We start from the raw sequence: 13,682 nt of genomic DNA, 5'->3' as shown, positions 1-13,682 counted from the left end.
CCAGTGATCTGGTCACACTGTACTAGGGACATACTGTATCATGATAACATAAAGACCAGTGATCTGGTCACACTGTACCAGGGACATACTGTACCAGGGACATACTGTATCATGATAATATAAAGACCAGTGATCTGGTCACACTGTACCAGGGACATACTGTACCAGGGACATACTGTATCATGATAATATAAAGACCAGTGATCTGGTCACACTGTACCAGGGACATACTGTACAGGATCATACTGTACCGTGATAACTATAAAGACCAGTGATCTGGTCACTACTGTACCAGGGACATACTGTATCATGATAACATAAAGACCAGTGATCTGGTCATCACTGTACCAGGGACATACTGTATCATGATAACATAAAGACCAGTGATCTGGTCACACTGTACCAGGGTCACTACTGTACCAGGGACATACTGTATCATGATAACATAAAGACCAGTGATCTGGTCACACTGTACCAGGGACATACTGTATCATGATAACATAAAGACCAGTGATCTGGTCACACTGTACCAGGGTCATACTGTACCAGGGACATACTGTATCATGATAACATAAAGACCAGTGATCTGGTCACACTGTACCAGGGACATACTGTATCATGATAACATAAAGACCAGTGATCTGGTCACACTGTACCAGGGTCATACTGTACCAGGGACATACTGTATCATGATAACATAAAGACCAGTGATCTGGTCACACTGTACCAGGGACATACTGTATCATGATAACATAAAGACCAGTGATCTGGTCACACTGTACCAGGGACATACTGTATCATGATAACATAAAGACCAGTGATCTGGTCACACTGTACCAGGGACATACTGTACCAGGGACATACTGTATCATGATAACATAAAGACCAGTGATCTGGTCACACTGTACCAGGGACATACTGTATCATGATAACATAAAGACCAGTGATCTGGTCACACTGTACCAGGGACATACTGTATCATGATAACATAAAGACCAGTGATCTGGTCACTACTGTACCAGGGACATACTGTATCATGATAACATAAAGACCAGTGATCTGGTCACACTGTACCAGGGACATACTGTACCAGGGTCATACTGTATCATGATAACATAAAGACCAGTGATCTGGTCACACTGTACCAGGGACATACTGTATCATGATAACATAAAGACCAGTGATCTGGTCACACTGTACCAGGGTCATACTGTACCAGGGACATACTGTATCATGATAACATAAAGACCAGGGATCTGGTCACACTGTACCAGGGACATACTGTATCATGATAACATAAAGACCAGGGATCTGGTCACACTGTACCAGGGTCATACTGTACCAGGGACATACTGTATCATGATAATATAAAGACCAGTGATCTGGTCACACTGTACCAGGGACATACTGTATCATGATAACATAAAGACCAGTGATCTGGTCACACTGTACCAGGGTCATACTGTATCATGATAACATAAAGACCAGTGATCTGGTCACACTGTACCAGGGACATACTGTATCATGATAACATAAAGACCAGGGATCTGGTCATACTGTACCAGGGACATACTGTATCATGATAACATAAAGACCAGTGATCTGGTCACAGTTTAAATGCAAACAGGCAAGGTTTTATTTGGCTAGTTTAGTGTTTAATCATGAGGCCTGCAGCGAAGTGTCAAGACGCATTAAGGTGCCATGAAATCTCTGCTTAGTCACGATGATGCACAACAGGAGAATCACTTTGGCTTGTTGGTTAACAGGTCTCAAGAGCCTGAGGAACAACAAATAATCACCTAATTAAAAAACAACAGTTAGCACTGAGAATTGTCTTGTAATATGTTCACTATCACTGTTGACTGACATTTCCTCTAGATTGAAAGCCCAAATAGTGAGACTTTCATGCCAGTCAGGGCCCACTTCCTTATTCCAATTCCTGGAGTGTTTTTAGAAGAGGCAGTGCTGGATATAACGCCATGGCAACACTGGAGACTCATTGTGTTGTTTCTCTTTAGTGTCTCTGTAGTGAGAAGCCAGTGAGGTTGTTGAGAGAGAGGCTTAGCCCAGGGAGCTGTTGTAGCTCCGACCCCCACAGAGTGGAAATGACCTTTGACCTGCAGTCAGCAGGAGTCAAGGCCTTATTGTGAGCCACACTCTCTCCCACAGTTCACCATGAGTAGATCATTGTTTTAGCAGTTTAATCCTATCCAAACAGCCCAGTTTGAAAACCCTTCACCCAGACTGCATTCCAAATTACACCCTATTCCCTATGTAGTGCATTACTTATTACCAGGGCCCATAGGGCTCTCAGAAGTAGTGCACTATATAGGAAATAGGGTGCCATTTTGGACGCATACTTAGTGGATGAAGTCCCAGAGTAAGTGGACTTGGAGAGGGTAGCTAAGAGAGAGGGAAGAAATAAGTAAAAAGACTAAACCTGGCCTTGCCAAGACAAGGTCACTGCTCAGCTAGTGTCTGGAGCACACAGAGTAGCCTGACACACACACTCTCAAGTAAGTGTGTGTGTGTGTGTGTGTCTGTGTGTCTGTGAGTGAGAGAGAGCCCTTACTTAGCCTCTGTCTGGCTAATCTTGTCTGTCTGCAGCCGCTGACATTCACAACTGCTTCTGGAAATGAGACGTGAATAATTAATTGTACCGTCTCAAAGCCTCTTTATACTGTGGAGCACCGACTCTGTTGAGGTGATTGTACAACATTGAGGTAATTGAGCTATCCTACCCTGTATGTGTAATACACTTGTTGTTTCCCTTTTGTTGGCCTGGTCAGAAAGACATTTCTACCATACGTTTAACTCCTTGTTATTCAGACCACTATCACCCTACAGGCAAGCAGACTCTATTCATCTCTGGGGTGTATTAGACTGTGTACCACTTCTCACCAGCCCTGGAGGGGTCGCTAGGAACGTGTTTCCACAAGCCTGGTGGGCCAGTAGAACAGCCTCGTAGTCCCAGGTCAGGCAGCTTAAACAGGCCTGGTGTTTAGATGCAGAGCAGCATTGATCAGGGCCTGGGGCGTTTCATTAAACAGACCTGGTGTTTAGAAGCAGAGCAGCATTGATCAGGGCCTGGGGCGTTTCATTAAACAGGCCTGGTGTTTAGATGCAGAGCAGCATTGATCAGGGCCTGGGGCGTTTCATTAAACAGACCTGGTGTTTAGAAGCAGAGCAGCATTGATCAGGGCCTGGGGCGTTTCATTAAACAGACCTGGTGTTTAGAAGCAGAGCAGCATTGATCAGGGCCTGGGGCGTTTCATTAAACAGACCTGGTGTTTAGAAGCAGAGCAGCATTGATCAGGGCCTGGGGCGTTTCATTAAACAGACCTGGTGTTTAGATACAGAGCAGCATTGATCAGGGCCTGGGGCGTTTCATTAAACAGACCTGGTGTTTAGATACAGAGCAGCATTGATCAGGGCCTGGGGCGTTTCATTAAACAGACCTGGTGTTTAGATACAGAGCAGCATTGATCAGGGCCTGGGGCGTTTCATTAAACAGACCTGGTGTTTAGATACAGAGCAGCATTGATCAGGGCCTGGGGCGTTTCATTAAACAGACCTGGTGTTTAGATGCAGAGCAGCATTGATCAGGGCCTGGGGCGTTTCATTAAACAGGCCTGGTGTTTAGATACAGAGCAGCATTGATCAGGGCCTGGGGCGTTTCATTAAACAGACCTGGTGTTTAGATACAGAGCAGCATTGATCAGGGCCTGGGGCGTTTCATTAAACAGGCCTGGTGTTTAGATACAGAGCAGCATTGATCAGGGCCTGGGGCGTTTCATTAAACCTTGACCTCACATGACTCTGGAAACGAGCTGCTGGAGGACTGCTGACAAGGAGAGGAGACACACACATTCTCTATCACTCAGTAACTCCAGGTATACCTCAGGGTAATTGGCGCACTTCAAGGCAGCTGTGGAAGCTGTATTCTGGTCACTCCTCCCCCTGAAGACATGCTTGATGCTAAACCTATTTTTCACATCTTCTAGCGTGCGCTGGTTTGTAATGATGCATGCTTGTCTATTGGAGTCATAAAGACACATTATGTACTAGGACATGGTGGTGATTTACTATGTTCTACCTCAGACATTATGTACTAGGACATGGTGGTGATTTACTATGTTCTACCTCAGACATTATGTACTAGGACATGGTGATGATTTACTATGTTCTACCTCAGACATTATGTACTAGGACATGGTGATGATTTACTATGTTCTACCTCAGACATTATGTACTAGGACATGGTGATGATTTACTATGTTCTACCTCAGACATTATGTACTAGGACATGGTGATTTACTATGTTCTACCTCAGACATTATGTACTAGGACATGTGTGATTTACTATGTTCTACCTCAGACATTATGTACTAGGACATGGTGATTTACTATGTTCTACCTCAGACATTATGTACTAGGACATGGTGGTGATTTACTATGTTCTACCTCAGACATTATGTACTAGGACATGGTGATGATTTACTATGTTCTACCTCAGACATTATGTACTAGGACATGGTGATTTACTATGTTCTACCTCAGACATTATGTACTAGGACATGGTGGTGATTTACTATGTTCTACCTCAGACATTATGTACTAGGACATGGTGGTGATTTACTATGTTCTACCTCAGACATTATGTACTAGGACATGGTGGTGATTTACTATGTTCTACCTCAGACATTATGTACTAGGACATGGTGGTGATTTACTATGTTCTACCTCAGACATTATGTACTAGGACATGGTGATGATTTACTATGTTCTACCTCAGACATTATGTACTAGGACATGGTGATTTACTATGTTCTACCTCAGACATTATGTACTAGGACATGGTGGTGATTTACTATGTTCTACCTCAGACATTATGTACTAGGACATGGTGATTTACTATGTTCTACCTCAGACATTATGTACTAGGACATGGTGGTGATTTACTATGTTCTACCTCAGACATTATGTACTAGGACATGGTGATGATTTACTATGTTCTACCTCAGACATTATGTACTAGGACATGGTGGGATTTACTATGTTCTACCTCAGACATTATGTACTAGGACATGGTGGTGATTTACTATGTTCTACCTCAGACATTATGTACTAGGACATGGTGGTGATTTACTATGTTCTACCTCAGACATTATGTACTAGGACATGGTGATTTACTATGTTCTACCTCAGACATTATGTACTAGGACATGGTGATGATTTACTATGTTCTACCTCAGACATTATGTACTAGGACATGGTGGTGATTTACTATGTTCTACCTCAGACATTATGTACTAGGACATGGTGGTGATTTACTATGTTCTACCTCAGACATTATGTACTAGGACATGGTGATGATTTACTATGTTCTACCTCAGACATTATGTACTAGGACATGGTGATGATTTACTATGTTCTACCTCAGACATTATGTACTAGGACATGGTGATTTACTATGTTCTACCTCAGACATTATGTACTAGGACATGGTGGTGATTTACTATGTTCTACCTCAGACATTATGTACTAGGACATGGTGGTGATTTACTATGTTCTACCTCAGACATTATGTACTAGGACATGGTGATTACTATGTTCTACCTCAGACATTATGTACTAGGACATGGTGATGATTTACTATGTTCTACCTCAGACATTATGTACTAGGACATGGTGAGTGATATTACTATGTTCTACCTCAGACATTATGTACTAGGACATGGTGTGATTTACTATGTTCTACCTCAGACATTATGTACTAGGACATGGTGATGATTTACTATGTTCTACCTCAGACATTATGTACTAGGACATGGTGGTGATTTACTATGTTCTACCTCAGACATTATGTACTAGGACATGGTGATTTACTATGTTCTACCTCAGACATTATGTACTAGGACATGGTGATGATTTACTATGTTCTACCTCAGACATTATGTACTAGGACATGGTGATTTACTATGTTCTACCTCAGACATTATGTACTAGGACATGGTGGTGATTTACTATGTTCTACCTCAGACATTATGTACTAGGACATGGTGGTGATTTACTATGTTCTACCTCAGACATTATGTACTAGGACATGGTGATTTACTATGTTCTACCTCAGACATTATGTACTAGGACATGGTGATTTACTATGTTCTACCTCAGACATTATGTACTAGGACATGGTGATTTACTATGTTCTACCTCAGACATTATGTAGTGATTTACTATGTTCTACCTCAGACATTATGTACTAGGACATGGTGGTGATTTACTATGTTCTACCTCAGACATTATGTACTAGGACATGGTGGTGATTTACTATGTTCTACCTCAGACATTATGTACTAGGACATGGTGGTGATTTACTATGTTCTACCTCAGACATTATGTACTAGGACATGGTGATGATTTACTATGTTCTACCTCAGACATTATGTACTAGGACATGGTGGTGATTTACTATGTTCTACCTCAGACATTATGTACTAGGACATGGTGATTTACTATGTTCTACCTCAGACATTATGTACTAGGACATGGTGGTGATTTACTATGTTCTACCTCAGACATTATGTACTAGGACATGGTGATTTACTATGTTCTACCTCAATATTATTAGACATTTACCAGTACATTTACCAAGCTTAATGTCATGTACCTTTTACATACAAGATAAGAATGCAGACATAAACATTAAATCAAATCAGATTGTATTGGTCACATTAGCAGATGTTATTGCAGGTGTAGCTAAATGCTTGTGTTCCTAGCTTCAATAGTGCAGTAATATCTAACAATAAACACAAACCTAAAAGTAAAATAATGTAATTAAGGAATATATAAATATTAGGAATGAGCAATGTCGGAGTGGCATAGACTAAAATACAATAGAATATAGTATATACATATGAGATGAGTAAAGCAGTATGTAAACAGTTTAACAACATAGCGGTCTGTCTAAAGTCCTTGTGGTATTTTCTAAAGTCAGATTGTCTCTGTGTTTCCAGGATGGTGGTCTCCTCATCAACAACCCCACAGCGTTGGCCATCCATGAGTGTAAGCTGCTGTGGCCCAACACCCCAGTGCAGTGTGTTGTCTCCCTGGGTACGGGTCGCTATGAGACCGTCAACAAGAACAACACCACCTCCACCAGTCTCAAAGCCAAGATCACCAACGTCATCAGCAGTGCTACAGACACAGAGGGTGGGTCACACAGAGGACCATGGAGTGTGTGTGGTGTGTGTAGTTGGTGTGTGTATAGTTTGTCCACTGTCCACATCTGTCCTTTGACAGGGATGAAACCACATTAGGTTATTTCTAACATCAGATTAAAGTCAGCCAACCAGTCAGCCAGCCAGTCAGCCAGCCAGTCAGTCAGTCAGTCAGTCAGTCAGTCAGTCAGAGACGTGCTTCACTAAAACAGACACTGCATGTAGTTGGATGTCAATTGTTTTCTGTGAATCTCATTAAGTGAATCATTCGCTGCATGTAGTCCCTGTTAGGGGGTTGGAAGACCATTGTTTTGTCTCATGCTGTATTTCAGTCACTCCTTCAATGATTTCATTTTGACCTACACATCTCAGCACATCAAGTTCATCAGCTCCCCAGTACTTGACCTCTCTCTGATTCCTCTCATTCATCAGCTCCCCAGTACTTGACCTCTCTCTGATTCCTCTCATTCATCAGCTCCCCAGTACTTGATCTCTCTGATTCCTCTCATTCATCAGCTCCCCAGTACTTGACCTCTCTGATTCCTCTCATTCATCAGCTCCCCAGTACTTGACCTCTCTCTGATTCCTCTCATTCATCAGCTCCCCAGTACTTGACCTCTCTGATTCCTCTCATTCATCAGCTCCCCAGTACTTGACCTCTCTCTGATTCCTCTCATTCATCAGCTCCCCAGTACTTGACCTCTCTCTGATTCCTCTCATTCATCAGCTCCCCAGTACTTGACCTCTCTCTGATTCCTCTCATTCATCAGCTCCCCAGTACTTGACCTCTCTGATTCCTCTCATTCATCAGCTCCCCAGTACTTGACCTCTCTGATTCCTCTCATTCATCAGCTCCCCAGTACTTGACCTCTCTCTGATTCCTCTCATTCATCAGCTCCCCAGTACTTGACCTCTCTGATTCCTCTCATTCATCAGCTCCCCAGTACTTGACCTCTCTGATTCCTCTCATTCATCAGCTCCCCAGTACTTGACCTCTCTGATTCCTCTCATTCATCAGCTCCCCAGTACTTGACCTCTCTGATTCCTCTCATTCATCAGCTCCCCAGTACTTGACCTCTCTCTGATTCCTCTCATTCATCAGCTCCCCAGTACTTGACCTCTCTGATTCCTCTCATTCATCAGCTCCCCAGTACTTGACCTCTCTGATTCCTCTCATTCATCAGCTCCCCAGTACTTGACCTCTCTGATTCCTCTCATTCATCAGCTCCCCAGTACTTGACCTCTCTGATTCCTCTCATTCATCAGCTCCCCAGTACTTGACCTCTCTGATTCCTCTCATTCATCAGCTCCCCAGTACTTGACCTCTCTGATTCCTCTCATTCATCAGCTCCCCAGTACTTGACCTCTCTCTGATTCCTCTCATTCATCAGCTCCCCAGTACTTGACCTCTCTGATTCCTCTCATTCATCAGCTCCCCAGTACTTGACCTCTCTGATTCCTCTCATTCATCAGCTCCCCAGTACTTGACCTCTCTGATTCCTCTCATTCATCAGCTCCCCAGTACTTGACCTCTCTGATTCCTCTCATTCATCAGCTCCCCAGTACTTGACCTCTCTCTGATTCCTCTCATTCATCAGCTCCCCAGTACTTGACCTCTCTGATTCCTCTCATTCATCAGCTCCCCAGTACTTGACCTCTCTGATTCCTCTCATTCATCAGCTCCCCAGTACTTGACCTCTCTGATTCCTCTCATTCATCAGCTCCCCAGTACTTGACCTCTCTCTGATTCCTCTCATTCATCAGCTCCCCAGTACTTGACTCTCTCTGATTCCTCTCATTCATCAGCTCCCCAGTACTTGACCTCTCTCTGATTCCTCTCATTCATCAGCTCCCCAGTACTTGACCTCTCTCTGATTCCTCTCATTCATCAGCTCCCCAGTACTTGATCTCTCTCTGATTCCTCTCATTCATCAGCTCCCCAGTACTTGACCTCTCTGATTCCTCTCATTCATCAGCTCCCCAGTACTTGACCTCTCTCTGATTCCTCTCATTCATCAGCTCCCCAGTACTTGACCTCTCTCTGATTCCTCTCATTCATCAGCTCCCCAGTACTTGACCTCTCTCTGATTCCTCTCATTCATCAGCTCCCCAGTACTTGACCTCTCTGATTCCTCTCATTCATCAGCTCCCCAGTACTTGACCTCTCTGATTCCTCTCATTCATCAGCTCCCCAGTACTTGACCTCTCTGATTCCTCTCATTCATCAGCTCCCCAGTACTTGACCTCTCTGATTCCTCTCATTCATCAGCTCCCCAGTACTTGACCTCTCTCTGATTCCTCTCATTCATCAGCTCCCCAGTACTTGACCTCTCTCTGATTCCTCTCATTCATCAGCTCCCCAGTACTTGACCTCTCTGATTCCTCTCATTCATCAGCTCCCCAGTACTTGACCTCTCTGATTCCTCTCATTCATCAGCTCCCCAGTACTTGACCTCTCTCTGATTCCTCTCATTCATCAGCTCCCCAGTACTTGACCTCTCTCTGATTCCTCTCATTCATCAGCTCCCCAGTACTTGACCTCTCTGATTCCTCTCATTCATCAGCTCCCCAGTACTTGACCTCTCTGATTCCTCTCATTCATCAGCTCCCCAGTACTTGACCTCTCTCTGATTCCTCTCATTCATCAGCTCCCCAGTACTTGACCTCTCTGATTCCTCTCATTCATCAGCTCCCCAGTACTTGACCTCTCTCTGATTCCTCTCATTCATCAGCTCCCCAGTACTTGACCTCTCTCTGATTCCTCTCATTCATCAGCTCCCCAGTACTTGACCTCTCTGATTCCTCTCATTCATCAGCTCCCCAGTACTTGACCTCTCTGATTCCTCTCATTCATCAGCTCCCCAGTACTTGACCTCTCTGATTCCTCTCATTCATCAGCTCCCCAGTACTTGACCTCTCTGATTCCTCTCATTCATCAGCTCCCCAGTACTTGACCTCTCTCTGATTCCTCTCATTCATCAGCTCCCCAGTACTTGACCTCTCTCTGATTCCTCTCATTCATCAGCTCCCCAGTACTTGACCTCTCTCTGATTCCTCTCATTCATCAGCTCCCCAGTACTTGACCTCTCTCTGATTCCTCTCATTCATCAGCTCCCCAGTACTTGACCTCTCTGATTCCTCTCATTCATCAGCTCCCCAGTACTTGACCTCTCTCTGATTCCTCTCATTCATCAGCTCCCCAGTACTTGACCTCTCTGATTCCTCTCATTCATCAGCTCCCCAGTACTTGACCTCTCTCTGATTCCTCTCATTCATCAGCTCCCCAGTACTTGACCTCTCTCTGATTCCTCTCATTCATCAGCTCCCCAGTACTTGACCTCTCTCTGATTCCTCTCATTCATCAGCTCCCCAGTACTTGACCTCTCTCTGATTCCTCTCATTCATCAGCTCCCCAGTACTTGACCTCTCTCTGATTCCTCTCATTCATCAGCTCCCCAGTACTTGACCTCTCTGATTCCTCTCATTCATCAGCTCCCCAGTACTTGACCTCTCTCTGATTCCTCTCATTCATCAGCTCCCCAGTACTTGACCTCTCTGATTCCTCTCATTCATCAGCTCCCCAGTACTTGACCTCTCTGATTCCTCTCATTCATCAGCTCCCCAGTACTTGACCTCTCTGATTCCTCTCATTCATCAGCTCCCCAGTACTTGACCTCTCTGATTCCTCTCATTCATCAGCTCCCCAGTACTTGACCTCTCTGATTCCTCTCATTCATCAGCTCCCCAGTACTTGACCTCTCTCTGATTCCTCTCATTCATCAGCTCCCCAGTACTTGACCTCTCTGATTCCTCTCATTCATCAGCTCCCCAGTACTTGACCTCTCTGATTCCTCTCATTCATCAGCTCCCCAGTACTTGACCTCTCTGATTCCTCTCATTCATCAGCTCCCCAGTACTTGACCTCTCTCTGATTCCTCTCATTCATCAGCTCCCCAGTACTTGACCTCTCTCTGATTCCTCTCATTCATCAGCTCCCCAGTACTTGACCTCTCTGATTCCTCTCATTCATCAGCTCCCCAGTACTTGACCTCTCTGATTCCTCTCATTCATCAGCTCCCCAGTACTTGACCTCTCTCTGATTCCTCTCATTCATCAGCTCCCCAGTACTTGACCTCTCTCTGATTCCTCTCATTCATCAGCTCCCCAGTACTTGACCTCTCTCTGATTCCTCTCATTCATCAGCTCCCCAGTACTTGACCTCTCTCTGATTCCTCTCATTCATCAGCTCCCCAGTACTTGACCTCTCTGATTCCTCTCATTCATCAGCTCCCCAGTACTTGACTCTCTCTGATTCCTCTCATTCATCAGCTCCCCAGTACTTGACCTCTCTCTGATTCCTCTCATTCATCAGCTCCCCAGTACTTGACCTCTCTCTGATTCCTCTCATTCATCAGCTCCCCAGTACTTGACCTCTCTCTGATTCCTCTCATTCATCAGCTCCCCAGTACTTGACTCTCTCTGATTCCTCTCATTCATCAGCTCCCCAGTACTTGACCTCTCTGATTCCTCTCATTCATCAGCTCCCCAGTACTTGACCTCTCTCTGATGCCTACCTGTGTAGATGGTCAGTCTGAGTGATGTTTAGTCAGTGTGTGCGGGTGATGGCACTATTAACAACTTGATGGATCTCTATAAAGTAGGAAGTCATAATAAACCAGTGACATATGGACTAACTTTGTCTCCCTCATCAGAAGTCCACGTCATGCTCTCTCCTTCTCCCAGACAGCTGCTTCCTCTACCTCTAAACTAGCTACACTAACAACATGATAGCTATCAAGATATAAAATGATTTAACTGTACTCCAGCAACATGACCTAACCTCCCTCACCTCTTCTCTCCCCGTCAGAGGTCCACATCATGCTGGACGCCCTCCTTCCACCCAACACCTACTTCCGTTTCAACCCCTACATGAGCGAGGACATCCCATTGGACGAGAGCCGCCCGGAGAGGCTCACCTTCCTGCAGGAGGAAGGAACTCGCTACCTGGAGAGGAACGAAGCCAAGCTGAACAAGGCAGCGTCGGTGCTGGCTCTGGAGAAGAGCGCCATCCAGAGGCTGGCTGAATGGTGCAAACTGAAGGCCGACATGTACGAGGGCTTGCCCTTAATCTCCAAACTGTAGGGGACGTCTAGAGGTGAAAGGTCAGACAGGCTGAGAGACACTAATTTAGACTGATTATGAAGATAATATAGGAGCTGTAAAGGTCTGACATGTACGAGGGCCCTTCATCCCCAAACTATTGGAAGAGACCTGCAGAGGTTAAAGTTCAAAAAGGCACTGCAGGCGGTAGCTGCTGAGAAACTCATTTCCACTTGAAAATAAACATAATGTGCTTTGATATGACTCCATCAGTGGAGGCTGGTGGAAGAAGCTATAGGAGGAAAGGCTCATTGTAATGGTTGGAATGGAATAAATGGAACCGAGTTAAATGTGGTTTCCATATGTTTGATTCCGTTCCATTTTTTCATTCCAGCCATTACAATGAGCCTGTCCTCCTATAGCTCCTCCCACCAGCCTCCTCTGGACTCCATATCTGCTTGATGTAGATCATGTGATATGACTGCGGTCCATTTGAATTTCTGCAGCTCAGGCAGGATGTTGTTGCCTTTGAGCTGTGAGAGGTGGTACAGAAGGATCTGTTGTAGTGTTTATGAAAGGGGTTTGGCTGGTAGGGGTTTGGCTGGTAGGGGTTTGGCTGGTAGGGGTTTGGCTGGTAGGGGTTTGGCTGGTAGGGGTTTGGCTGGTAGGGCTGAAGGAATCAACCTTTTGACTGCTCCTAAATAAAGCACCACTGTGCACCACTGTGATGAGAACATAGGCTGTTTACACAGGCAGCCCAATTCTAATATTTTGCCCCCCCTAAAAATCAGATCAAATCTTTTGCCAATAATTGGGCTAAATACCTGAATTGGGCTGCCTGTGTAAACAGCCATAATGGTGTGAATGGTAGACAGGCACAGCCATTTACTGTTTTGATTTAAGAGTGCAGGTATTGCAGGGAAGGTGTTTTTGACAACTACTGACTTAACATGTACTGCTATGTCAGATATCCAGGGTCTGTTATTAGCAACTCATTCTTGTAATTACTGTAAATATGAATGTAAGTAACTGACATTGGTGTCACCTCATTCCCATGTTCAGTAACTTTAAATGCTTCAAACTTGAACTAGGCATGTGAAGTAGAATGGAATAAAACATGTAATTATGCCTTTTTTCACAGATTAATGAAATCATGCACTTTGTAAATTGTCACATTGTTCTTATCTTAAGAGCTCTGTAAGGGATCAAATGTAAATGGTTTGATATGTGGTTTTGAATAATATTTCATTGAAGAGTTCATGGTATTAGCTTTATAATGAATCAGAACCACCTAATTCCTTTCTCCTGCAGCGGCCCTGTAGGTGGACTGTGTAAGAATGAAAATGTCATTGAAACAGG

General features: G+C 44.4%; 1 protein-coding gene across 2 annotated transcripts in view; it reads left to right on the top strand.

Moving 5' to 3' along the window:
• Positions 1-13,682, top strand: part of LOC106596742 (calcium-independent phospholipase A2-gamma) — a 39,098-nt gene extending 25,416 nt beyond the window's left edge. For both annotated transcript variants that reach the window (XM_082964145.1, XM_082964144.1), the window contains exons 8-9: positions 7,020-7,215; positions 12,091-13,682. In XM_082964145.1, coding sequence (XP_082820271.1) covers positions 7,020-7,215; positions 12,091-12,365 — 471 coding nt within the window. In that variant the 3' untranslated portion in view covers positions 12,366-13,682. The remainder of the gene's footprint in view (positions 1-7,019; positions 7,216-12,090) is intronic.

This window comes from Salmo salar, chromosome 17, assembly GCF_965601325.2.
Source record: "Salmo salar chromosome 17, fSalSal1, whole genome shotgun sequence".
Taxonomy (NCBI): Eukaryota; Metazoa; Chordata; class Actinopteri; order Salmoniformes; family Salmonidae; genus Salmo; species Salmo salar.
Note: the sequence above shows the minus strand (reverse complement) of the source record. Positions and strands in the feature narration are given on the sequence as shown.